The sequence below is a fragment of the Hypanus sabinus genome, chromosome 12 (genome assembly GCF_030144855.1).
Source record: "Hypanus sabinus isolate sHypSab1 chromosome 12, sHypSab1.hap1, whole genome shotgun sequence".
Classification (NCBI taxonomy): domain Eukaryota; kingdom Metazoa; phylum Chordata; class Chondrichthyes; order Myliobatiformes; family Dasyatidae; genus Hypanus; species Hypanus sabinus.
The window spans coordinates 7,867,471-7,892,097 of NC_082717.1; the positions used below are offsets into that span (position 1 = coordinate 7,867,471).

The 24,627-nt window shown below is 45.6% G+C and overlaps 1 protein-coding gene across 1 annotated transcript in view; it reads left to right on the plus strand.

Moving 5' to 3' along the window:
- Positions 1–24,383, plus strand: part of LOC132403312 (regulator of G-protein signaling 17-like) — a 119,742-nt gene extending 95,359 nt beyond the window's left edge. Inside the window, exons 5-6 of the mRNA XM_059986765.1 lie at positions 18,789–19,029; positions 23,661–24,383. Of these exons, the coding sequence (XP_059842748.1) occupies positions 18,789–19,029; positions 23,661–23,867 (448 nt within the window). The 3' untranslated portion in view covers positions 23,868–24,383. The remainder of the gene's footprint in view (positions 1–18,788; positions 19,030–23,660) is intronic.
- The last annotated feature ends 244 nt before the right edge of the window (positions 24,384–24,627 follow it).

Consider the following 24,627-nt stretch of genomic DNA (forward strand, 5'->3'; position numbering starts at 1 on the left):
GTTAAATCAAAAATAAGGCAAAAACAGAAATATTATAAAAAAGTGAGGCAGTATTCATGGGTTCAATGTTCATTTAGGAACCATATAGCAGAGGGGAAGAAGCTGTTCCTGAATCGCTGAGTGTGTGCCTTCAGGCTTCTGTACCTCCTACCTGATGGTAGCAATGAGAAGAGGGCATGTCCTGGGTGATGGGGATTCTTAATAATGGACACCACCTTTCTGAGACATCGCTCACTGAAGATGTCTTGGAGACTAGTACCCAAGATGGAGCTGTCTAAGTTTACAACCCTCTGAAGCTTCTTTCAGACCTGTGCAGTAGCCCCCCCCCCTATACCAGACAGTGAATCCACCTGACTGAAAGCTCTCCACGGTACCTTTTGAATGTTTTAGGTGACAAACCAAATCTCTTCAAACTCCTAATGAAATACAGCCACTGTCTTGCCTTCTTTATAGCTGCATCGATATGTTGGCTCCAAGGGTAGTCATAGCCGAAGGGTGGTAGTGGGGACGAGCTCCCACTGCTAAACAAATGCTCTTCATGGCGTGTGTCTCAAACAGCCTCTGACAACCAAGTCCAACTCCTGGCCTTCACATGTGGCATCGTTCTTATGCCCGGCAGAGCTGTTCTCACTGACAGAAGAAGGGACAAAGGCAGGCCACTGGCGCCTTAAAACCAGTTGCTCTGGGCAGATGGGGCTCATTAACCATGGATGGTTGCTCATCTAGGAGAGGGAAAACTCTGATTTCACACTTACGCTGCCTTGCGGCTATACCCGTTCACGGGAAAGGATTCGGGAGTAAACCCTGAGGAAAAATCCGGAGTTGGAGTCCCGAAGGCGGCTGACTGCTGTACCCAGAACCGGCACGGCAACTCCTGCGACGCTGCTGGCACCAAACTGTATTGACTTTCGTCGTTCCTTTGGACCTGTCACCAGCATGGAGAGGGGGGTCCCACTGCATGGGCAACAGACGGATCTCCATATCAACTCTACTCTGACTTGCACCCTGGAGAGGCCACTCCCAGAGACTACCAGAGGCGCAGTACCCATGGTCGACCACGACCGACGGAGGCCACACACAAAATGTTGGGACCAGGTTAGGTCTTCAGAGATCTTGACACCCAGGAACTTGAAATTGCTCACTCTCTCCACTTCTGATCCCTTGATAGGGACTGGTATGCGTTCCTTTGTCTTACTCTTCCTGAAGTCCACAATCAGCTGTTTGGTCTCACTGACATTGAGTGCAATGTTGTTGCTGGTATATCTTGCTCCTGTATGCCCTCTCATCTCCATCTGAGATTCTATTATTATGGTTGTATCATCAACAAATTTATAGGTGGCATTCGAGCTATACCCAGCCACACAGTCATGGGCGTAGAGAGTAGAGCACACATCCCTGAGGCACGCCAGTGTTGATCGTCAGTCAGGAAGAGGTATCATTAACAATCTGCAAAGATTGTGGTCTTCCAGTTAGAAAGTCGAGGATCCAATAGCAGAGAAAGGTACAGATGTCCAGGTCCATGGGAATGAGTGTTAAATGCTTAGCTATAGTCAATGATCAATGTTACTCAAATATTACAGAAGTTTTAAATATACAACATTATCCTGCTTCTCTCCAAAGAGAAACACTCTTGTTTGCTCAACCTATCCTCATAAGACATGTCCTCTAGGCCAGACAGCATCCTGGTAAATCTCCTCTGCACCCTCTCTAAAGCTTGCAAATCTTTCCTATAATGAGAAGACCAGAACTCTGTTCATTGTCTGAAGGAATTGGAAGGTAATGACCCATGAGGGTATTTTATTATTCTGGCTGCTTTCTTGAGGTGGCAGGAAGCTTAGAGAATCCATGGAGGGGAGTCTTATTTCCATGATAGACAAGGCTGTGTCCACAACTCTCTGCAGTTTCCTCAGGTCACGGGCAGGGCAGTTTCTGTAAAAAGCCCTGATGCATTCAGATAGGATGCTTTCTATAGTACATCTGTAAACATTGGTGAGAGCCATGGACAGATGAGCAGAATTAGGCCATTGCTGCACCGGGTTTGCCCACCATTCCATCACAGCTGATTTATCATCCCCTTCACTTCTGTTCTCCTGCCTTATCCTCGTACCTCTGATGTCCTGACTAATTAAGAACCTGTCAACCTCCGCTCTAAATATACCCAATGAATTGGCCTGTATTACCATCTGTGGCAATGAATTCCACAGCTTCACCATCCTCTGGCTAAAGAAATTCCTCCACATCTCTATTCTAAAGGCACATCCCTCTATTCTGAGTCTCTGCCCACTGGTCCTAAACTCCCCACTATAGGAAACATCCTCTCCATGTCCACTCCATCCGGGCCTTTTAATATTTGATTGGTTTCAATGATATCCCCATTCATTCTAATAAACTCCAGTGAATACAAGGCTAGAACCATCAAACGCTCCTTATAACTTAACTCTTTCATTCCCAGGATCATTCTCGTGAACCTTCTCTGGACACCTTCCAATGCCAGCACATCACATAAGGGGCCCAAAGCGGCTCACTGCATTCTAACTGGGACGTGCCAGTGGTGTGGAGGGCAGGGTGGGGATGGTGGTAGTGTGAAGCTGGAAGATGTTAAGACAGCTTCACTGGCTGAGCCCTTCCTGCACTGTGTCAGCTGGTGCCTGACTACACTGGGGAACGGATCTCCACGCAGCAGGCTGTGCAGTTGTGATGTGGCACTCGGCAGCTGTTTACACCCCGGAGAAAAACAACCCAAGTTTGATCCAACCTCTCCTTACAGCTCATACCCTGTACTGCAGACGACATCAGTTCCAGCTTGGAACACCTCCTACCATTGTTTACCGCCCCTCTAATCTCATCGTCACGCCCCCACCGGAAAAAAACAAGTGTGATGCCCAACAACAGATGAGCCATCCCTACCAATTGCAGTTCTCCACAGCCAAGCCCTGTAGATAGATAAAAGGGTGGGGTGGATTTCCACCAGAGCTGAGAGTGCCAGGGAGGAGAAGAGACAAGGGGAAGATCTCAGGAGTTAATCACTGTCCAGAACTTGGAGAAAGATGTCTGAGAACAACAATAACAAGGAAGCTGTTGAAGTGGAGAGGTAAATGTCACCCATAAACTTTCTGATGGCAAGCGGATCTTTATAGGACTGTCCATTATGTTTTCCTTCTCACTGTTAGACCATCGCCTGTCTGAGCTACGCACGTGAATTAACTAATGGTTCACATTGTCCATGTTAGAACTTTACTCTTAGTATTGTGTTCAATTCTGGTCAGCTCATTATAGGAAGGTTGTGGAAGCTTTAGAGAGGGTGCAGAGGAGATTTATCAGGATACTGCCTGGATTAGAGAGTATGTGTTATGAGGAAAGGATGGTTCTGGGACTGAAAATGTTAATATATGAGGAGCATTTGGCAGCTTTGAGTCCATAGTCACTAGAATTTGGAAGAATGCAGTGGGGTCTAATTGAAACCTACGGAATGTTGAAAGGACTAGATAGGGTGGATGTGGAGAGAATATTTCCTATGGCGGGGTTATCCAGAACTAGAGGGCACGGCCTCAAAATTCAGGGGAACATTTTAGAATGGAGGTAAGGATTTTTTTTTTAGCCAGAGAAGGGTGAATCTTTGGAGAGGGTGAGGAAGAGGTTGAGGATGTGGCGAGGGTGAGGAAGAGGTTGGTGAGGATGTGGCGAGGGTGAGGATGAGGTTGGTGAAAATGTGAGGAGTGTGCAGAGGAGATTTATAAGGATGTTTCCTGGATTAGAGGGCATTGAAATAGCGATTGGAATTGGTTTATTATTGTCACAGATACCGTGAAAAGCTTCTCTTACTGTTCACACAGATCAGATCATCACACAGAGCATTGAGGTAGAACAAGGTAAAACAATAACAGAATGTTGAATTAAGTGTGACAGCTACAGATCTGTGTGTTCTGAAGACACGGGTTGTTTACTTTGAAGAGCTGGAGGCTGAGGAGAGGTCCAGTAGAGGTGTGCAAGATTATGAGAGGCATGGATAGAGTAGATAGACCGTATCTGTTTCCCAGGATTGAAATGTCTAATACCAGACATCATGCATTGAAGGTGACAGGGAGTAATTTCAAAGGAGATGTGAGTTCAAGTTTTATTTGCACGTAGAGTGGTGGATGCCTAGAATACACGGGCTGGGGTGGTGGTAGAGACAGAAACATGAGGGATTTTTCAGAGGCATTTAGATAGGTACGTGATTACGAGGAAAATGGAAGGATATGGACATTGTGTAGGCAGAAGGAATTAGTTTTGTTGGCCATTTGATTACTAACTTAATTGGTTCAGCAGAACAGTGTGGGCTGAAGGGCCTGCTCCTGTGCTGTACTCTTCTATGTTCTATATTAAACACGTGGGGCAAGTTTTTTTTCACATCGAATGTGGCGTGTGTCTGAAACTGTCTGGCAGGGATAGTAGTGAGAGCAGATGTGATAAAGGAATTTAAAAGGCTGTTAGATGCACGAATACATCGGGAATGGAAGGATACAGGTAATGGATCGTGTGCAGGCAGATGGGATTTGTTTAATTTAACATAGTATTCAGCATGATAGGCCGAGTGGCCTGTCCCTTTCCTGTGCCATTCCATTTTCTACATTCTATCCCACAGAGCAGACAAGCATAGTCTGATCTCAGTTATAGGGACAGTACAGGGAAATGGTGCTGGTGCTCCTGATTCTGATGGATACTGGAACAGATTTGAGAGGTCAAATGGCCTAATACTCAATCTTGAAGGCAATTGGGTCCCGTAGGGCAGAAAAGCGGAGGAAATGTGTGTGGGGGCAAATAATGGGGTTGCTGCAAGGGACAGGATGGGTTTGATGGGCCAAACAGCCTCCTCCTTTCTCATCGGGGAGTGAGTCAATGCGTGGACTGCAGACATTGATCCATGAAGCCATCAACCAGTGAGTGTGGGGATCTCACCAAGGCTAACATAACATTTTACAGCACCAGCAATCACGATTGGGGTTCAACTCTTGTCATTGTCCGTAAGGTGGTAAAATTAGGATTTAAAGATTAGCTTTATCTGTGACATAAACATTGAAACTTATGACCAGCACAAATCGAGGATATGCTGGAAGCAGCCCGTAAGTGTCACCATGCTTCCAGCACCAACATACATGCCCACAGCATAATAACCCTATCCCGTACATCTTTGGAATGTGATGGAAACCGAACCATCCAGAGGAATCCACTTCGGTCACGGGGAATATGTACAAACTGCTTACAGACGGTGGCGGGAATTGAACCCCAATCGCCGTTTGCCGTAAGCATTACACCAGCCACTGTGCTACTGTGCTGGCCTGGTGAAGCATGCATATTCAAACAGGCAGCGGCAGTGCTCTGATCAGTCCCCCTCGCGGCTGACGAGCATTCAGATGAAAAGCATCTTTGATTTAGTTGCAAATGCGAGGGAGAGAAACCTTTGATCATGACTGTATATCTGACCGAGTTCTCTTGGAAACAATTGAAACAGTGGTGTGCATAAGGGGAGTGATAGACGGGCTTATTTAAATGGCCAATTAACATGGGCAGACGTAGTCAACATGTTCTCATGTAGGTAGAGTATAGAATGCAGACCAGCACAGCACTGAATCAGAATTAGGTTTATTATAACTATGTTATGTGTGTGACTACACTTTCAGTGGCCACTTTACTAAGTACAAGAGGTGTTTAGAAAAATGCCCACCAATTGTATGTTCGTGGTCTTCTGCAGCCGCCTGTCCACTTCAAGGTGTGATGTGTTGTGCATTCAGAGATGCTCATCTGCACACCACTGTAGTAATGAGTGTTATCTGAGTTCCTGCTGCCTTCCTGTCTGCTTGGACATCTGGCCATTCTCCTCTGACATCTCTCGTTAACAAGATGTTTTCACTCACAGAACTGGCACTCACTGGATATTTTATGTTTCTGCACTATTCTCTGTAAACTCTGGACTGCTGTGTGTGAAAATCCCAGGAGATCAGCAGTTTCTGAGATTCTCAAACCACCCAGTCTGGCACCAACAATTATGTCAGTGTCAATTATTCAAATGGGCACATTTCTTCCCCATTCCAATATTTGGTCTGAACAACTGAAGCTCTTGAGCATATCTGCATGCTTTTATGCGCGGAGTTGCTGCCTATGATTGGCTGTTAAGATATTTGCATTAACAAGCAAGTGAAGAGGAGTACTTAATAAAGTGGCCACTGAGTATATGTACTGTGTTTTGCACCTTGGCCCCAGAGGAAAGATGGTTTCGTTTAGCTGTGTACGTGTGTATGAATGACAATAAACTTGAACTTGAACTATACTGAACTTATCACTGACATGTCATGATATTTGATGTTTTGCAGCAGCAGTACAGTGCAATACATAAAATAAACTATAAATTATATAAATATATATCAAAAAGCTAAATAAGTTGTGCAAAAAGAGAGCAAAATATTGAAATAGTGTTAATGAGTCCATTCAGAGATCTGATCGCGGAGTGGAAGAAGCTGTTCCTGGAACATCTCATGTGTCCTGAGGGTCCTTTACTTGTAGTAATGAGAAGGGGGCATATCCTTGATGGCGAATGTCCATCGCTTTCTTGAGACATTGCCTTTTGGAGGTGTCCTTGATGCTGGGGAGGTTAGTGCCCATGGTGGAGCTGGCTGAGTTTACAACCTTCTGCAGCTTTTCCCAATCCTGTGGATTGATGCCCCCAAATAAGACAGTGGTGCAAGTAGTTCGAATGCTGTCCATGAGGTATCTGTCGAACAGGCCAGTCTAAGTAACCCCATCTGCCTGCACGTGATCCCCATCCCTCAATCCTTGCCCCTTCCTATGACCCTCTAAGTGAATCTGCAACAATGTTATCATGTCTGATTCCATTGGCAGCCACCATTCTGCATGAAAAAAACAACCTACTTTGGAAACTTTCTTTAAACTTTCCCCCTCTCATCTTAAATGCACTCTCTCTAGTACTTGATGTTTCTATCTTGCCAACAGGATTCTGTCCATCTCCTTTTCATAATTTTGTAAAAACCTCTTACAGATCTTCCCACAGAAGCTCCAAGTATGTCTAACACACATACAAACTCCTCCACTCGCCAACCTTCCCTATCTTGGCAGCATGATAGTGGTTAGCACAACGTTATACAGTACCAGCGACCTGTGCTCAATTTCCTCTGCTGACTACAAGGAGTTTGTATATTCTCTCCGTGACTGTGCGGGTTTCCACCGGGTGCTCTGGTTTCCTCCCAGTCCAAAGGTGTACCAGTTGGTAGGTTAATTAGTCATTGTAAATTGTCCACTTATTAGGCTGGGGTAAAATCGGGGGTTGCTGGGTGGCGTGCCTTGAAGTCCGGATAAATAAATAAATAAATCTCACCTGAACTCACTCCCCATTCGGCCTTCTGCCCCCTTCTTACCTAGTCCTGATGGAAGGTCTCAGTCTCAAGTGAGTATTCCTCTCCATAGATGCTGCATGACCTGCTGAATTCCTCCAACTTTTTGTACGTGTTGCTCTGGGTTTCCAGTATCTGCAGAATCCCTTGTGTCTCACATTTGTCCAACCACTCACTATAGCTCAGACACTCTAATCCAGGCAGCTTCCTGGTGATTCTTCTGTGTACCCTCTCCAAGGCCTCCACATCCTTCCCGTAATCGAGTGACCAGAACTGTGCATGTGATCTAACCAAGGAGCGAAGGAGGGTGGGAAGCGACTGGATAGGTGTGTATAAAATGATAAGAGGCACAGATTGAGTGGACAGCCAGAGTCTTTTTCCCAGGTGGAAATAGTTAATATGAGAGGGCATAATCTTAAGATGATTGAAGGAAAGTAGAGGAAGTGTTATGTCTTGTAACTTCAAAACATTAAACTAATTCAAATGAAGACACGGGAGTCCAGGAATGTGGGTCTAACTTCGGGTTTACTTTAAATGAGGCACACACATATCACGTGACCACATGATGATGTATGCAATTAAATAATATATACATATAACTTATAATTAATTATTTACAAGAACAAGAACGCTGAATCAAACAACATATATATACAAGATAATCCAAATATTACTGAAATATTAACTAGACACAACTGGAGGGATGTCAAAGGTAGATTTTTTTACAGAGATTGGTGGGTGCTTGGAATATGCCAGTGGTGCTGGTAAGAGACAGATGCATTAGGGACATTTAAGAGACTCCTAGATGACGGATAAATAGAGGACCAAGTGGGAGGGAAGTGTTAGATTGATCTTGGAGGAAGTTAATAGGTTGAAGGGCCTGAAATGTACTTTAAGATTCTATCTTCAGAGTTTATACATTTGCAGCCAGTGCCTTGACTGATAAAGGCATTGAGGTATCAGTTGGATGAACTGTGACTATATCCCTGCCCAAAGCCTGAGTGCTCCACCTGTCCACACACCCTCCCTCCACTCAGGGCTCCAAACAGTCCTGCCAGGTGAGGCAGTGCTTCACCTGCGAATCAGCCGGGTTCATCTGTTGTGACTGGTGCTCCCGACGTGTCCTCCTCTACATTAGTAAGACCCGTCGTAAATTGGGGGGCAACTTCATCAGGCACTCTGCACCATCCGCCACAAGCAAGACTTCCCGGTAGCCACACGTTTTAACTCCGATCCCCATTCCCTTTCCGACGTGTCAATCCATGACATCCTCTTGTGCCATGATGAGGCCACCCTCAGGGTGGAGGAGCAACACCTCATATTCCCTCTGGGTACCCTCCAACCTGATACCAGGAATATCAATTTCTCCTTCCAGAGAAAAAGAGTTCCCTCCCTCCCCCTCACCATCATTCTCTACTCTGACCTTTCACTTCCTCTCACCTGTCTACCACCGCCCGCTGGGGCTTCTCCTGCTTTTTCTCCTGTGGTCCACTCTCCTGTCCTATCAGATTCCTTCCTCTCCAGCCCTTGACTTTTCCCACACACCTGGCTTCACCTATCACCTTCCAGCTAACCTCACCCCCCACCTTTTTATCCTGGCGTCTTCCCCCTTCCTTTTCAGTCCTGAAGAAGGGTCTCAGCCCAAAACGCCAACTGTTTATTCATTCCCATAGATGCAGCCTTGCATGCTGGCTTCCCCCAGCCTTCTGTGTGAATTATTTTGGATTTCCAGTGACTGCAGATGTTCTCGTGCTTGTGGTAGTGGGGAAAGCAGGCTCAAGGGGCAGAGCAACCTCCCTTGCTCCTAACTTGTATGTTTGCACATCCGTACCTGCGGGTGTGGATGTGAGATTGCGTGGGAGAAGCTAGCTGGTGAAATGCGACCGCCTTCTACACAACTGTTTGCAAAGGTGTGGCCAGGCAGGCAGGGCCGAGAGGCTGAGCTAGCTCTCTCAGCTTTTCAGGAAGCCTCCGATCGGGTTCGCTGGACGGTCAAGGAGAAAAGGAAGCAACATTGGCAGAAAGTCAGACAGCGTCTATGGAGGGCAATAAACAGTCAATGTTTCGGGGCTGATGAAGGGTCTCGTCCCAAAACATCAACTGGCTTTCTGCTCCATAGATGCCACCTGACCTGCTGATGTCCTCCAGCATTTTGTGTGTGTTACTCTGGATCTCCAGCAAACTGCAGAACTTCTCGTGTTTTTGAGAAAAGGGAACAACAAAGAGATTAGATAACAAATTAGCTTTATTTCTCACCTGTGAAAACATCAAAATGTACAGTGAAATGCATGATTTTCATCACATCAACTCAGCGAGGATTGTCCTAGGCAGCCCACAAGTGCTAGAACATAAGACTATACGGTATAGAAGCAGAATTAGGCCATTTGGCCCATTGAGTCTGCTCCGTCATTTCATCATGGCTGATCCATTTTCCCTCTCTGCCCCAATCTGCAACCTGCCCCTGTATCCCTTCATGTGTGGACTTATCATCTATCTAATCTATCAAACTCTGCCCATATCCAGTGACTTGGCCTCCACAGCTCTGCGGCAATGATTCACCGCTCTTTCAGTAAAGGAATCCCTTCTCATCTCCATTCTTAAAGGACACCCCCCTATTCTGAGGCTCTGTCCTCTGGTTTTAGATTCCCCCGCCATGGGAAACCACATCCTGTCTATCGAGGCCTTTCAACATTCAATACGTTTCAATGAGATCCCCTCATTCTGAAGAATTCCAGTGAGTGGAGACACAGAGCCATCAGGTGCTCTTCATATGACAAGCCTTTCTATCCTGGAATCATGCGTCCTGTCGCCACGCTCCCAGTGCCAACATAGCATATCTACAACTCACTAGGTGTAACCTGTAGATCTTTGGAATGTCAGTGGAAATTGGAGCACCCGATGGCAACTCATGTTGTTATGAGGGGAATGCACGAGCCCCTTACAGACAGTGGCGGGAATCGAACCCCAAGCTGCAGCTGCAAAACGATTTTGCTGACCACCATGCGGAGAGCGGCATCGTCGCGAGTGCCTGGGTGGGTAGGCGCTGTAGTTGACGATTGGGTTTGCCGTGTGGGTAGACACATCATCACAGCATCAGCCAAAGGGACCAGAGGCCACCCATAGGTGCGCTCCAGTCTCTGCGGCCGGTGTCCTCGGGTGCTGGGAATGTAGTCTCTTGCCTGTTGACAAGCAAAGTCACAAAACGCCTGGGCGTGATGTAAACAGTGATGGAGCAGAGGGATGGAAGGCACAGTTGAGTGCACGGCAAACAACTGGAGGTTTGCACTTGGTAGGAAAGATAAACATCTGGTAGGAGAGCACGAACAACAAGTCCCAGAAGATTGTGGTGCATATGCAGATAAAACAGAAAACACTGCGGTGTTTAAGATGGGCAGACGAACTTGCAGGGTTTGGGAGGATGGGGATCATGTACAGACAAGAGAGTTGAGATTACTTTGGCATTATGCCCAACACAGGAGGGTTGTGTCGAAGGGCCTAAGACCATTTAAGACCATAGGACTATAAGACATAGGAGTAGAATGAGGCCACTTAGCCTATTGACCTGGCATCCCTGAGGCCTGACAGGAGAAGGGGTAAAGGCGGGTTACTGGCGCTTTATAACCAGTCCCTCCAGGCAGATGGTTGGCAGCTCATCTAGGAGAAGGAAAACTCTCATCTCAAACCTCCACTGCCTTGTGGCTATACCCACTCACGGGGAAGGCATCGGGAGAAAACCCTGAGGGAGCTGGAGTCCCTAAGGCAGTCCTTGTTGAATTCATTGCTGACTGGCAACTCCTGCATTGCTGCTGGTGCCCAGTTGTGTTGGTCTCTGCCGTTTCTTTGGCTTCATCAACCGCGTAGAGATGGGGAGCCTGGTGCATGGGCAACAGCTTGCTCTCCATATCGTGCTGCCCTGTATCAGGTAGACAGCGAGGATGTAACATCCATGGTTGATTTCGACCTACTGAGGGCCTAATTGTGGCAGCAGTATTCTTGAGCCCACCTCCCCTAATAGGGCATAGTTCACCGACAGCAGCTCATCGTAGTCCACTGTCCTGGGCCCAATGGTTGATTGTCCCATTGGCTTCCGTTTTCACCACATGATTTTCTAGGTGAAGATCCTTCCTGTCCCAGGGATGAGGTCTCCAGAGCTTCTGAAGCTTTGGGTTTTTACTGCAGGGGGTTGCTATCCCCAAGGCCAATCCTCCTCCTTTTGCAACTGGGCTTGGAGCCATCCAAGGTGGAGCTCAGAAGTACAGTGCGAGGCAGTAAAAATTACTGTCAATTACAAAAAATAGAGTAAGAGGAAACTGAAAAGGATTAGCGAGGTAACGTTCAGGGACTGTTCTTTTCTTTCTCCTTTGTTCAAAGAGTTGGTGAGGGTAAACTGTGGTGGAAGGAAGTATTTTGTGCTGAGGTTATGTTGGCAAAAGGCACGTTGACAATGAGGTGAGTTTGAGGTGGAGATTCGCCCTATTAGAATTAGAATCAGGTTTAATATCATTGGCATATGTCATGAAACTTATTTTTTTGTGGCAGCAGGACATTGCAAAACATCTTAAAAAGCTATAAATCACAATAAGCAATATATATTTTAAAAACAAAATAAGTAGTGGAGAGAGAGAGAGCAAAAATAAAAAAATATTGAGGTAGTGTACATGGGCTCAATGCCCATTCAGAAATCTGATGGCTGAGGGGAAGAAGTGGGCCGGTTCAGCTTGCGGCTCTGCGACGTTTACCGGGCTCTGCACTAAACTAGGGTCTCTCTTTGTAGTCTTCAGTTCAGAACACGTCTTGTTTGTGTTTATTGTTTGCAAGGTTTGTTCTCTTTTTCTCTGTACCTTGGGTTTGTTTAATGGGTTCTTTTGCGTTTCTTTGTTTTGTGACTGCCTGTTAAGAGACAAATATCGAGGTTGTACAATTTATACAGACGGATAAATAATGCGCTTTGAACTTTGTGTCTTTGAGCTCCTTCCTGTACCTCCTCCTTGATAGTGGTAATGCGAAGAGGGCATGACCTGGGTGACAGGTGTCCTTAACGATGGCATTGCTTTTTGACAGTGTCCTCAGTACTGGGGAGGCTCGTGCCCATGATGGAGCTGGCTGAGTTTACAACTTTTTGCAGGTTTTTCTGATCCTGTGCAGTGGTCTTCCATACCAGACGGTGATGCAACCAGTTAGAATGCCCTCTGTAGAAATTTGCAAGTGCCTTTGATGACACATGAGGTTTCCTCAAGCTCCTAATGAAATATAGCCACTGTCATTCCTTTTTTGTAATTGCACTACGATGTTGGGCCAGAACAGATCTTCAGAGATGTTGACACCCCAGGAAATTGAAACTGCTCATCCTTTCCACTTCTGATCCCTCAATCTTCCCTCAATTTCCCCTTCCTGAAGAGTGTTCCCTTGGCTTCTCCATCCTGAAGTCCACAATCAAAGTAACAGTGTATCACCAAAAACTACCAAAGATACTAAAAAGTTTTTATAGATGTACTGTGGAGATCATTCTTACCATCACCATCTGGTATGGGGGTAGGGTGAAAATTAGCTCTATCATGGGCAAGTGTATCCAGGTCATCTTCAAGGAATGATGCCACAAAAGGGGGGCGTCCATCATTAAGGACGCCTAACACCCAGATTATGCCTTGTTCTCATTGTTACCATCAAGGAGGAGGTGCAGAAGCCAGAAGACACACACTCAACGATTCAGGAACATCTCCTTCCTCTGCCATCTGATTTCTGAATGGACATTGAACCCATGAATACTACCTCACTTTTTTAGTTCCCATGTTTGCACTACTTATTCAATTTAACTACTTATATATACTTACTGTAATTCACATTTTTAATTCTCTCCATTATTATGTATTGCAATGTACTGCTGCCACAAAGTCAACAAATTTCATGACATATGCTGGTGATATTAAACCTGATTCTGATTCTTGGATTAGCTTAGCAGAGAGTTAAGTCGAGTTTATTGTCATATGCACCAGTATGCTGAGGTACAAGTACAGTGATAAACTTTCTTGCAGCAGCATCCAGACACATAGATACAGACAACACCCTGAACCAGAATCAAAATCAGTATCATGATTATTATCACCAACATATGCTGTGAAACTTATTGTTTTGTATCAGGAGTACAGTGCAAGAAATAAAAGTATTTATAATTTACAAAAAGAAATATATAAAAATTATTAATGGCAAATAGACATCAAGATAGTGAGGTAATGTTCATGGACTGTTCAGAAATCTGGTGGTGGAGGAGAAGAAGCTGTTCCTGAAACATTGAATATGCATCTCCAAGCTCCTGTACCTCCTCCCATGGTGTTAGTAATGAGAAGAGGGCATTTCCTGTTGATGGGGGCCCTTAATGACAGATGCCTCCTTTTTGAGCCAATGTTGAATCCAATTGGCTATTTCATCCTGAATGTCAAGCCTTCTGGACCCGCCTCCCATGCAGGATCTTGTCAAAGGCCTTGCTAAAGTCCATGTAGACAACATCCACTGCATTTCCTTCACTGATTTTCCTGGGTACTTCCTCAAAAACCTCCCGTAAGATTGGTTAGACACGACCTACCACCTACAGAGCCATGTTGACTATGCCTCATTCGAACCTGTCTGTCCAAATACTTATATATCTGGTCCCTCAGCATGCCTTCCAATAACTTACACACTACTGACACCAGATTCTCTGGACTACAACTTCCCAGATTATTTTTAGAGCCTTTCTTGAACAACGGAACAACACTGACTACCCCCCAATCCTCTGGCACTTCATCCTTTGCTAAAGATGTTTCAAATGTCTCTGCTGGGCCCCTGAAATTTTTTCACTAGCCTCCTTCCAGGTCCAAGGGAACACCATGTCAGGCTCTGGGGATTTGTCCCTCTTAATTTGCCTCAGAACAGCCACCTTTTGTTCCCTAGTACAGAAATAGTCTATGACATCATTACATTTTGCCTCAGTTCTCTGTGTCAGACTTCTGAGTAAGTACAGATGCAAGAATTCATTTAGGATCTCCCCATCACATGTGATAAGTCATTCCCCCTCCCCCCAACAGTATCTAAAATGGTAGACTTGTTATTGTTGGAAACGGTCACAAGGGTACTCTGCACTATCCAAAGAAGGGTCTTGGTCCTAAACGTTGACTGGTTATTCCCCTCCATAGAGGCTGCCTGCCTTGCTGAGTCCCTGCAGCATTTTGTCTGCATTATCAGTCTATTCCCTTCCCTATTCAGACAACCACCCTGCGACCTGCCTCCTACAATTTCAGTGTGACTGTCTCCCTGTAGCCCCAGTCTATTAACCCTTCAGTCTCCCAAGTGATCTGTAGGTCATCCAGATCTAGCTCCAGTTCCCTAACATGGTGTTGTGGCAGATCAGGTTCCCAGCTTCAGTGAGTGAGGACAGAAGTGTGCAGACCCTCACTTCCAGCGAGTAGGTAAACTATTTATTTACAAGTTAAAATGGACACTAAACATCCAGTAAACTCTTCAAGCTAAACTCAGTCACAAATACTAATCTAAACTGAGTGCCCAAGGTGGCAGGGCATTAGACAGTAAACATTCACACAGTGACAAATACTTGTCTAAAGTGTGCTCCCAGGCACACTTTAATAGTAGATTAATAGTCCACTCAGAAATCTGATGGCAGAGGGGTAGCTGTTATGCCTAAAACGTTCAGGCTCCTGTACCTCCTCCCTGATGGTAGCCATGAGAAGAGGGAATGTCGTGGGTAACAGGGGTCCTTAGTGATGGATGCTGGGTCATAATATTAAAGTGGTTAGAAGGAAGATGGGGGAATGTCAGAGACAAGTTTTTTTACACAGAGTGGTGGGTGTGTAGAGCGCAGTGCCAGGTGTGGTGGTAGAGGCAGATACATTAGGGACATTTAAGAACCTCTTACATAGGTACATCGGTTGTTTGTCCTTCTTTGTGCAGTTCATCATTGGATCTGTGGTACCTTGTTAAAGGCCTTCTGAAAATCCAAGGCCACAGCATCAAGTTATTCTCCTTTGTCTATCCTGCTTGTTACTTCCTCAAAGAATTCTAACAGATTTGTCAGGCAAGGTTTTCCCTTGAGGAAACCATGCTGACTACGGACTATTTTATCATGTACCTCCAAATACCTTAGCTCTATTCAGAATGATTCAACACCTTCTGACCCTATGCCACCACTTTCATTATTAACCAACACAGCAACATTGCCCCCTCTACCTTCCTGCCTGTTCTTTCGAAACATTAGGTATCCTCGGACGTTAAGTTCCCAGCTACAATCTTCTTTCAGCATGACTCAGTGATGCCTCCAACACCATACCCGACGATCCACAACCGTGGTGTAAGTTCATCTACCTGATTCCGTATATTGCGCGCATTAAAATACAATGCCTTCGGTCCTGTATTCACCCTTTTTGATTTTGTTGCACCATGCTCAACCTTTTGATTCCTAAGGCAACACGAGTGAATCTGCAGATGCTGGAAATAAATAAAAAACACAAAATGCTGGCAGAACTCAGCAGGCCAGACAGCATCTATGGGAGGAGGTAGTGACGACGTTTCGGGCCAAAACCCTTCATCAGGAATCTTTTGATTCCTAACTTTGTCTGAGGTCTGACCAACATCAGCCTCCACCACCTCTCCACTAACTGTTCCAGCACTCTGGGTTCCCATCCTCCTGCAACTCTAGTTTGAACCCTGCCGTGCAGCATTAACAAACCTTCCCACGAGGGTATTAGTCCCCCTCCAGTTCATAGGCAAACCCTCCCCTCTCCCTGGAAGAGAGCCCAATGATCCAAAAATCTTATGTCCTCCATCAACACTAACTCCTTAGCCACGTATTAAACTGTCTAACCTTCCTAGTTCTAGCCTCACTAGCACATGGCACAGGTAGCAATTCTGGGATCACAACCCTGGAGGCCCTGCCCTTTAACTTAGCACCCAACTCCCTGAACTCCCTTTCCAGAAGCTCATCACTTGTCCTACCCACGTCATTGGTACCTACATGGACCACGACCTCTGGCTGTTCACCCTCCCTCTTGAGAAAGCTGTGGACTCAATCTAAGATGTCCTGGACCCTGGCACCTGGGAGGCAACACACCATCTAGGAATCTCGTTCTCACCCACAGAGCCTCCTGTCTGTTCCCCTAACGAATCTCCTATCTCCACAACGTGCCTCTTCCCCCAACCTCCCTTCCAAATTACAGAGGCAGACTCAATGCCGGAGATCTGTCCACTGCAACTTTCCTCTGTTAGGTCAAGTCCATCACCCCTGACGGTATCCAAAGTGATATACCTATTTTAACCTCTTTCCCCTTCCTGACTGTCAGCCGGTCTCCTGTGTCCTGTACCTTGGGTGTAACTACCTCTCTATATATCCTACGTATCACCCCCTCAGCCTCACGAAAGGTCTGAAGTTCAGTCAGTTCCATCTCCAACTTCTTAATGTGGTTGGAAGCTGCAGCTGGATTCACTTCTCACAGCTGTCGAGGTCTCCCTGCCTTCCCACATCCTGCAAGAGGAGCATTGCACTATCCTGCCCGACATCCCTACTGTTCCAGCTGAGAAGATACAAAGAAGAGAATGAGAAACAATGAGATTTTATTTCCTTTACGTTCTCTGAGTGAAGCCTCAAAGACCTGAGGTGTTAAGATCACCACTGGGACGATGTCCGCTCAGACGATGGCACTACGCTTGCCCCTGCCTTCCTTTCATTTACTCTTACTGATCAATCTCAAACAGTGTTTGGTCGCTGGTCAAAGCTCTATTGCACTGCTGCAAACCGCTTCTACCTTTCATCCTTGGTTGAAGTCCCCTCCTCTCCAACCTTCCGATATCCAGACTGGTCAAAGCTCTCAACATGGAACACAGTACAGGCCTTTTGGCCCACAACTTTTAACCTACTTGAAGATCAATTACCCCTTCTCTCCTACAAAGCCCTCCATTTTTGTATCATCCATGTGCCTATCTAAGAGACTCTTAATTGCCCCTAATGTGTCTGACTGTACCACCACCCCTGGCAGGGTGTTCCACACACCCATCACTCCCTATGTAAAAACCCTACCTCTGACATTTCCACCAAGCTTTCCTCCAATCATCTCAAAATGATGCCGCCTCATATTAGCCATTTCCACCCTCAGATGAAGGTGCTGGCTGTCCACTCTAATAATGCCTCTTATCATCTTGTATCAAGTCACCTCTCATCTTCCTTCACTCATAAAGAGAAAAGCCCTAGCTTGCTCAACCTTTCACCATAAGACGGGCTCTCTAGTCCGGGCAGCATCCTGGTGAATCTCCTCTACACCCTCTCTGTACAGCTTCCACATCCTTCCTGGCTCATTGCTAGAAAGGCAAAGGAGTGTGGCTCAGCTCATCCACTCCCCCATTGTCCCAGAGCACCAGAGGTTCATCCTCCCCCATTGTCCCTCCTGATGGCAGCAGTGAGAAGATGGTATGAGAGGGTTGTGAGCTATAGCCTCCATGGACAAGAGGATGGCACAGTGACTTTACAGCACCAGCAACTATCAACTTTGACAAACTCCTGTAGATGTGTGGTGGAGAGTCTATTGGCTGATTGCATCGGAGCCTGGTATGGAAACACCTACTTCCTTGGTTGGAAAATCTGACATACAGAATACATTGCAGTCCTCCCCTCCGTTGAGCACATCTACATGGTATACTGTTGCAGGAAAGCAGCATCCATCATCAAGAACCACCCCATCACCCAAAACATGCTCTTTGTCTTCAGGAAGGAGGTACAGGAGCCTCAAGACTCACACTACCAGGTTCAGGAACAATGATTACCCCTCAGCCATCAGGCCAGTGTGGATAGCTCGACTCAGCTTCACTGGCTCCATCACTGAACTGTTCCCACAACCCATGGACTCACTTTCAAGGATTCTTCGAATCATATTCTTCATATTTATTGCTTATTTATTTATTGTTATTATTTCTTTTTCTATTTGCAGTTTGTTGTGTTTTACACACTGATTGAATGTCCAAGTTGGTGCGGTCTTTCATTGATTCTCTTATGGTGATTGGATTTATTGAATATGCCTGCAAGAAAATGAATCTCAGGGGTTGTACATGGTGATATGTATTTTGATAATAAATTTTACCTTGAACTTTAAACTTCAATCCCCGACACTGCTTGTAAGGAGTTTGTAATTCACCCTGTGACCATGTCAGTTTCCTCTGGGTGCTCTGATTTCCTCCCACAGTCCAAAGAAGTATGGATTAGTATGTTAACTGGTCACTTGGGTGTGATTAGACAGTGCAGGTTCGTAGGGCCGGAAGTGCCTATTACTGTGCTCTATCTCTAAATAAATACCTAAGGACATTAAGGAATTCGATGTCCTGTTTGTATTCTGGTGTCTTAACAACTTGAAGCAACCTTCTATCTCACAGCACTGGAGCCCTGCCTTCACTGGAGGAGATCACGTCATGGACACAGGGCTTCGACAAGGTGATGGGGACGGAGGCAGGGCGCGAGATCTTCCGCCAGTTTCTGCGGACGGAGTACAGCGAGGAGAACATGCTCTTCTGGCTGGCCTGTGAAGAATTCAAAAAGGAAAAAAACTCCAAGGTGATTGAGGAGAAGGCGCGGATCATATACGAGAACTTCATCTCCATTCTCTCCCCGAAAGAGGTGAGTGCACTCAAGGAACAATATAGATGGACAAAGGGGGTGGGCCTAAGGGCCTGCTTCTACAGCTCTTTTCGGAGTCATACAACACTACGGCACAGAAACAAGCCCTTCAGCCCATCTAGTCCAAGCTGCAATGTTATTCTGCCTGGTCTCATTGACCCCACCCATCCATGTACTTATTCAAACTTCTCTTAAATATTGAAATCAATCCCACATCCATCACTTCAACTAGCAGCTTGTTCCACACTGTTAGCACCCTCTGAGTGAAGAAGTTCCTCCTCATTATTTTTTTAAATATTTCGCCTTTCATCCATAACCTATGACTTCTAGTTCTAATCTCACCCACCCTCAATGGGGAAGCCATGTTTTGATGTTTCAAAGTGCACATCAGAATATTGAAACATGCAGTGAGATGTATCATTTGCATTAACAACCAATACAGTCCGACCATTGTGTTGGAGGCACTTCACAAGAGTCGCCATGTTAAGACCATAAGGCAGAGGAGCAGAATTAGGCCATTCAGCCCATCGAGTCTTCTCCGCCATTCCATCATGGCTGATCCAAATCCCATTCAACCCCATGCTGCCTCCTGCCTGTCAGCCATTCCTCTATCCATGCCAGTATTTTCCTGTAATACCATAGAAATTTATCTTGTTAAGCAGCCTCACATGTGGCACCTTATCAATCTAAGTAAATGACATCCACTGCCTCTCCTTTGTCCACCCTGCTTGTTACTTCCTTGAAGAATTCTAACAGATTTGTCAGGCAAGAATTGCCTTAACAGAAACCATGCTGACTTTGACTTAATTTATCATTAATCTTAAAATACCCCAAAACCTTGTCCTTAATAATAGACTCTGACACTTTCCCAACAACTAAGGTTAGACTGACAGGCCTATAATTTCCTTTCTTTTGCCTTCCTCCCTTCTTAAAGAGTGGAATGACATTTGGAATTTTCCAGTCCTCCGGGACCACGCCAGAATCAAGTGATTCATGAAAGATCACAACCAATGCATCTGTTATCTCTTCAGCAACCTGTTTCAGTACTCTGGGACGTAGTCCATCTGGTCCAGGTGACTTATCCACCTAGCACTTATTTTCTGCTGTAATAGCAATGGAATTCACTCCTGCTCCCTAACACGCACAGACCTCTGGCATAGTGGGGCAGGTAAGAACAAGAGGAATGCTCTCCCTGGTGGGCCGGCGAGAGAACGTGGTAAGGGCCGACGTATGAGACGGAAGAGATGCAGGTGAGGGCAGTGTTGACGTTGGAGGAAGGGAAGCCCCTTTTACTGAAGAAGGAAGACAACTCCTTTGTTCTGGAATAAAAAAGCCTCATACTGAGAGCAGATGTGGTGGAGACAGAGGAACTGAGAGGAGGATGGGATTTTCACAGGTAACAGGGTATGAAGAGGTATAGTCCAGATAGCTGTTGGAATCAATGGGTTTATAAATGATATCATAGATAAACTGTCTCCAGAGATAGAGACAGAGAGATCAAGAAAGGGAAGGGAAGTGTTGGAAATGGACCAGGTAAATTTGAGGGCAGATTGGAAGTTGGAGGCAAAGTTGATTAAGTCAACAAGCTCAGCATGGCTGCAGGAAGATTTGGGGAGTGATACCAGTGTAGGCTTGGACCATAGACTTCCACGTAGCCAACAAGAAGGCAGGTATGGCTGGGACCCATATGAATGCCCATGGCTACACCTTTAATTTGAAGGAAGTGGGAGGAGCCAAAGGAGAAATTATTTAGAGTGAGGACCAGTAGCACTAGTCGGAGGAGAACTGGTTGGGTCTGTTGTCCAGGAAGAAGCACAGAGCTTCAAGGCCCTCCTGGTGTGGGATGGATGTATATAGGGACTGGATATCCACAGTGAAAATCAGGGCCAGGCAACTTGAAGTCATTAAAAAGATCAAGAGCGTGTGAAGTGCCATGGATGTAGGTAGGAAGGGACTGAACCAGGGGGAATAAAACAGAGTCGAGGTATGCAGATGTAAGTTCAGTGGGGAAGGAACAAGCAGAAACAGTGGGTCTACCTCGATGGGCAGGTTTGTGGATCTTGCGTAGGAGGTAGTAATCGGAGGTGTGGGGTGCGGGAACTATGAGGTTGGTGGTAGAGGATGGGAGATCCCCAGAGTTGATAAGGTAGATGATGGTGCGGGAGACATAGCCTGTTCACACAAACTATGGACTCACAGTCAAAGATTCACCATCTTATGTTCTTGATATTTATTGCTCCTTTATTTTTTATTATTATTATTTTGCCGTTTTTTGTTTGTTTCTTTGTATTTACTGTGAATGCCCAAAAGAAGATAAATCTCAGGTTTGTGTATGGTGTACTTTGATAATAAATTACTGTGAATGTTGATCCCAATGCACAGGAAGCACCCAGGGTTGGAATTGAACCCAGGTCTTTGTTGCTCCATTGCGTCACTCTGCTGTTAGTGATCTTAATTACTATTAGTAATTGTTAAACTAATGAGTATGTTCAGCGCTCAGAGGTGTAAAAAGTTGGGCTGTGTCCAATTTTCACAGTGATTAGAGTCAATAGTTAACTGTGCTGATGGTCAGTGGCATTAATTAGTGACTCAAAGGAATTCAAGTTGTCCCCTATCTGTCTTGTCAGAACCGGTAATAAGGATCACTGACACAGGAGATACTGCTGATGTTGGAAATCCCCAACATCACACGCCCAATATGCTGCAGGTCAGACAGCAGCGATGGAAGTAAATGAACTGTCGATGTTTCAGGCCGAGACCCTTCATCAGGACCGGAAAAGGAAGGGGGAAGATGCCAGAATAAGAAGTTGGGAAGAGGGGAGGGAGGACAAACTAGAGGGTGATAGGTGACACCAGGTGAGTAGGGGAGGGAGCAATGAATTGAGAAGATGGAAGGAGGAGGGGCACTAAAGGAAGGTGATAGGCAAATGAGGAGAAGAGAAGGGATAAAATGGGAGCCAGTGTTGGGAATAGAAGAGGAGGGAAAAGGGAAGGGAATAATTACCAGAAATTGGAGAAATTCATGTTTATACCATCAGGAGGAGGCAACTCAGAGAGAATATAAGGTGTTTGTCTTTCAGCCTAAAAGTAGCCTCATTATGTCAATTATTCCAATCCGTTAAAGTGGGTACGTTGGCCTTATCCGAATGAAAGATAAAAGCATTCACTCCACAAGACCAGTGATGTCTCATTGAAAGAGTCGATATTAGAAAATACTCAACATTTCAGGAACAGCTTTCTGAATGGACAATGAACCCATGCACGCTACCTCACTAGTTTTTTTGCTCTCTTTTTGCACTACTGATTTAATTTAATTAAATATCTATATATAGTATGAGGTCCTCCATTTGTCAAGGTTGACCATGGATGTTGCGGTCTAGCTGTCTACATTTTATGCAGCCAGGGCTTTATTTGAGACACACACCATTGGGGCAGCATTTAATAGTAGGGTGAGCTTAACCCCACCACCTCTCCCAGTGATAACAACCTTAAGGAAATGTTTAATATTTATTTTTTTTTCTAAACAGGGAGCAAATTTAGAAATCGGAGTTGCAAAGAGACTTGGGAGTCCTCGTGCGGGATTCCCTGCAGTTTGAGTTGGTTGTAAGGAAGGCAAATGCAGTGTTAGCACTCAGTTTGGGAGGACGATTCATTGTATGGACAGCAGTACAGGTTGTCACTGGGTATATTTAAAGTGGAGGTCAATAGGTCCTTGATTAGTAAGGGTGTCAATGGTTACGTGAAGAATGGGGTAGAGAGGGAACATAAATCAGCCATTATGGAATGGTGGAGCAGACTTTGCTCCTATGTATTATGGTTTTTGAAACCACCTTGAGCAGAGAGGCAATTGATTGAACTCCATTCCCCGGATAAGGATTATCCGATTCCCGCTTGTGGTTTTCCTATAGAAGTGTCCGCATTTTGTACGCAGGGAGCGATGTCTCAGGTTGCAACCAAACCGGTGAGAGAGTGGGTGATCCAGACGCACCGGGGCATCTGCTGTCACCCAGTGGTGGGACACAGAACTGCAGTGGTTTGGCTCAGAGTTAACCCTATCAACGCCACAAACCCTTCGCCAACCTGCCCCCCCCCCCCCCCCCCACCCACACAGATACGCGGGCCTCCAACCCCAGAACAGGCCGCCTCCAGACCGTTGACCTCCCAGTCGTGGTTCTGGACTCACACACATCGGGCCTCTGACCTCAGGGCTTCAACCTCTGGATTTGCCAAAGGCAGTGAATCTGTGGAACTGGTTAACACAGAGAGTTATGGAGGTCAAGTCATTGGGTGTATTTAAGGCAAACATTGCTGGGTTCTTGATCGATAAGGGGGTTCAAAGATTACAAAGAGAATGGGTTTGAAATTGTCAGCCATGATTGAACAGCAGAGCAGAATCAATAGGCCAAATGGCATACTTCTACTCAAATGTTTTTTCCTTTGTGGTGTTTCTACCAGTCAACCTATGTACTGACACTCCTGTGTCTAGTGTCGCTTTCTGGACATACAATCAATCTATGTATATGAACTATTGTGCGTATTTATATTTATTGTGAGTTTTTTTTCTCATTGTGGTTTTTTGTGCTGTTTTGAAGTCGGAGTACCGATTATTTTGTTCTGCTTTCATCTTGCAGGTAAGCCTTGACTCTCGGGTGCGGGAGATTGTCAACAGGAACCTGATGAATCCGAGCCCTGTCATGTTCGAGGACGCTCAGGTCCAGATCTACAGCCTGATGCACAGGGACTCCTTCCCCAGGTTCCTCAACTCCAATCTGTACAAATCCCTCACGGCCAAGCCGAAGCCCTCGCCTGACGATGCCACTCCTACTGACCAGAGCTAATGGCAATGCCTCCCCTCCCCGAGAGCAAGAAATGATGGGGCTCAGATGTAGGTTTACTCATGGAAACTACCCTCCACACCTCATAAACCTACATCGCTGTCCAGATGTATTTCACACACACATCACTACCTACACCATTGTCACACACATCTCCACACACCCATACAACCACCACCCATCTAGTCGGCATTACACACATCACCAGCCACCCCTACCCAAACCTTTATGTCAGCACAGTTACAAGCATACTAATATGTACAAATCATCACGTACATAAAAGTGAGCACACACACACACATTACAATACAGCATCATCGCTGTCATATAGCAAGTATATTCAGCAGTGTTTTCACAAGCTTTCATTTAAATGTGCCCTCAAGCTCTCTCTCCCACCACACACTCAGTCTTGTTAGTCTTATACACACACGCAAAGTTTGAAAGTCTCACATACATGCACACACACTCTGTCTTGTGTCTGACAACACAAACATGCATATTCTTGCGCGCGCGCGCGCGCACACACACACACACACATACACACCCAGGCACTGGGTTCCTAGAGACCCCCAGTTTAGCTTTACTCAGGGTGTAGAGATACATTGAATATGGAGCTACTTTTAAAAACAATATATATATATATATATATATATATATATATATTTATTGGTTGTAATAATTCTTTTGCTCACTGCCTCAAACAGAAATACAAAAAAAAAGGTCAAGAATGTTTTTTGTAATAAATCTGTTTTATTCAAATAAA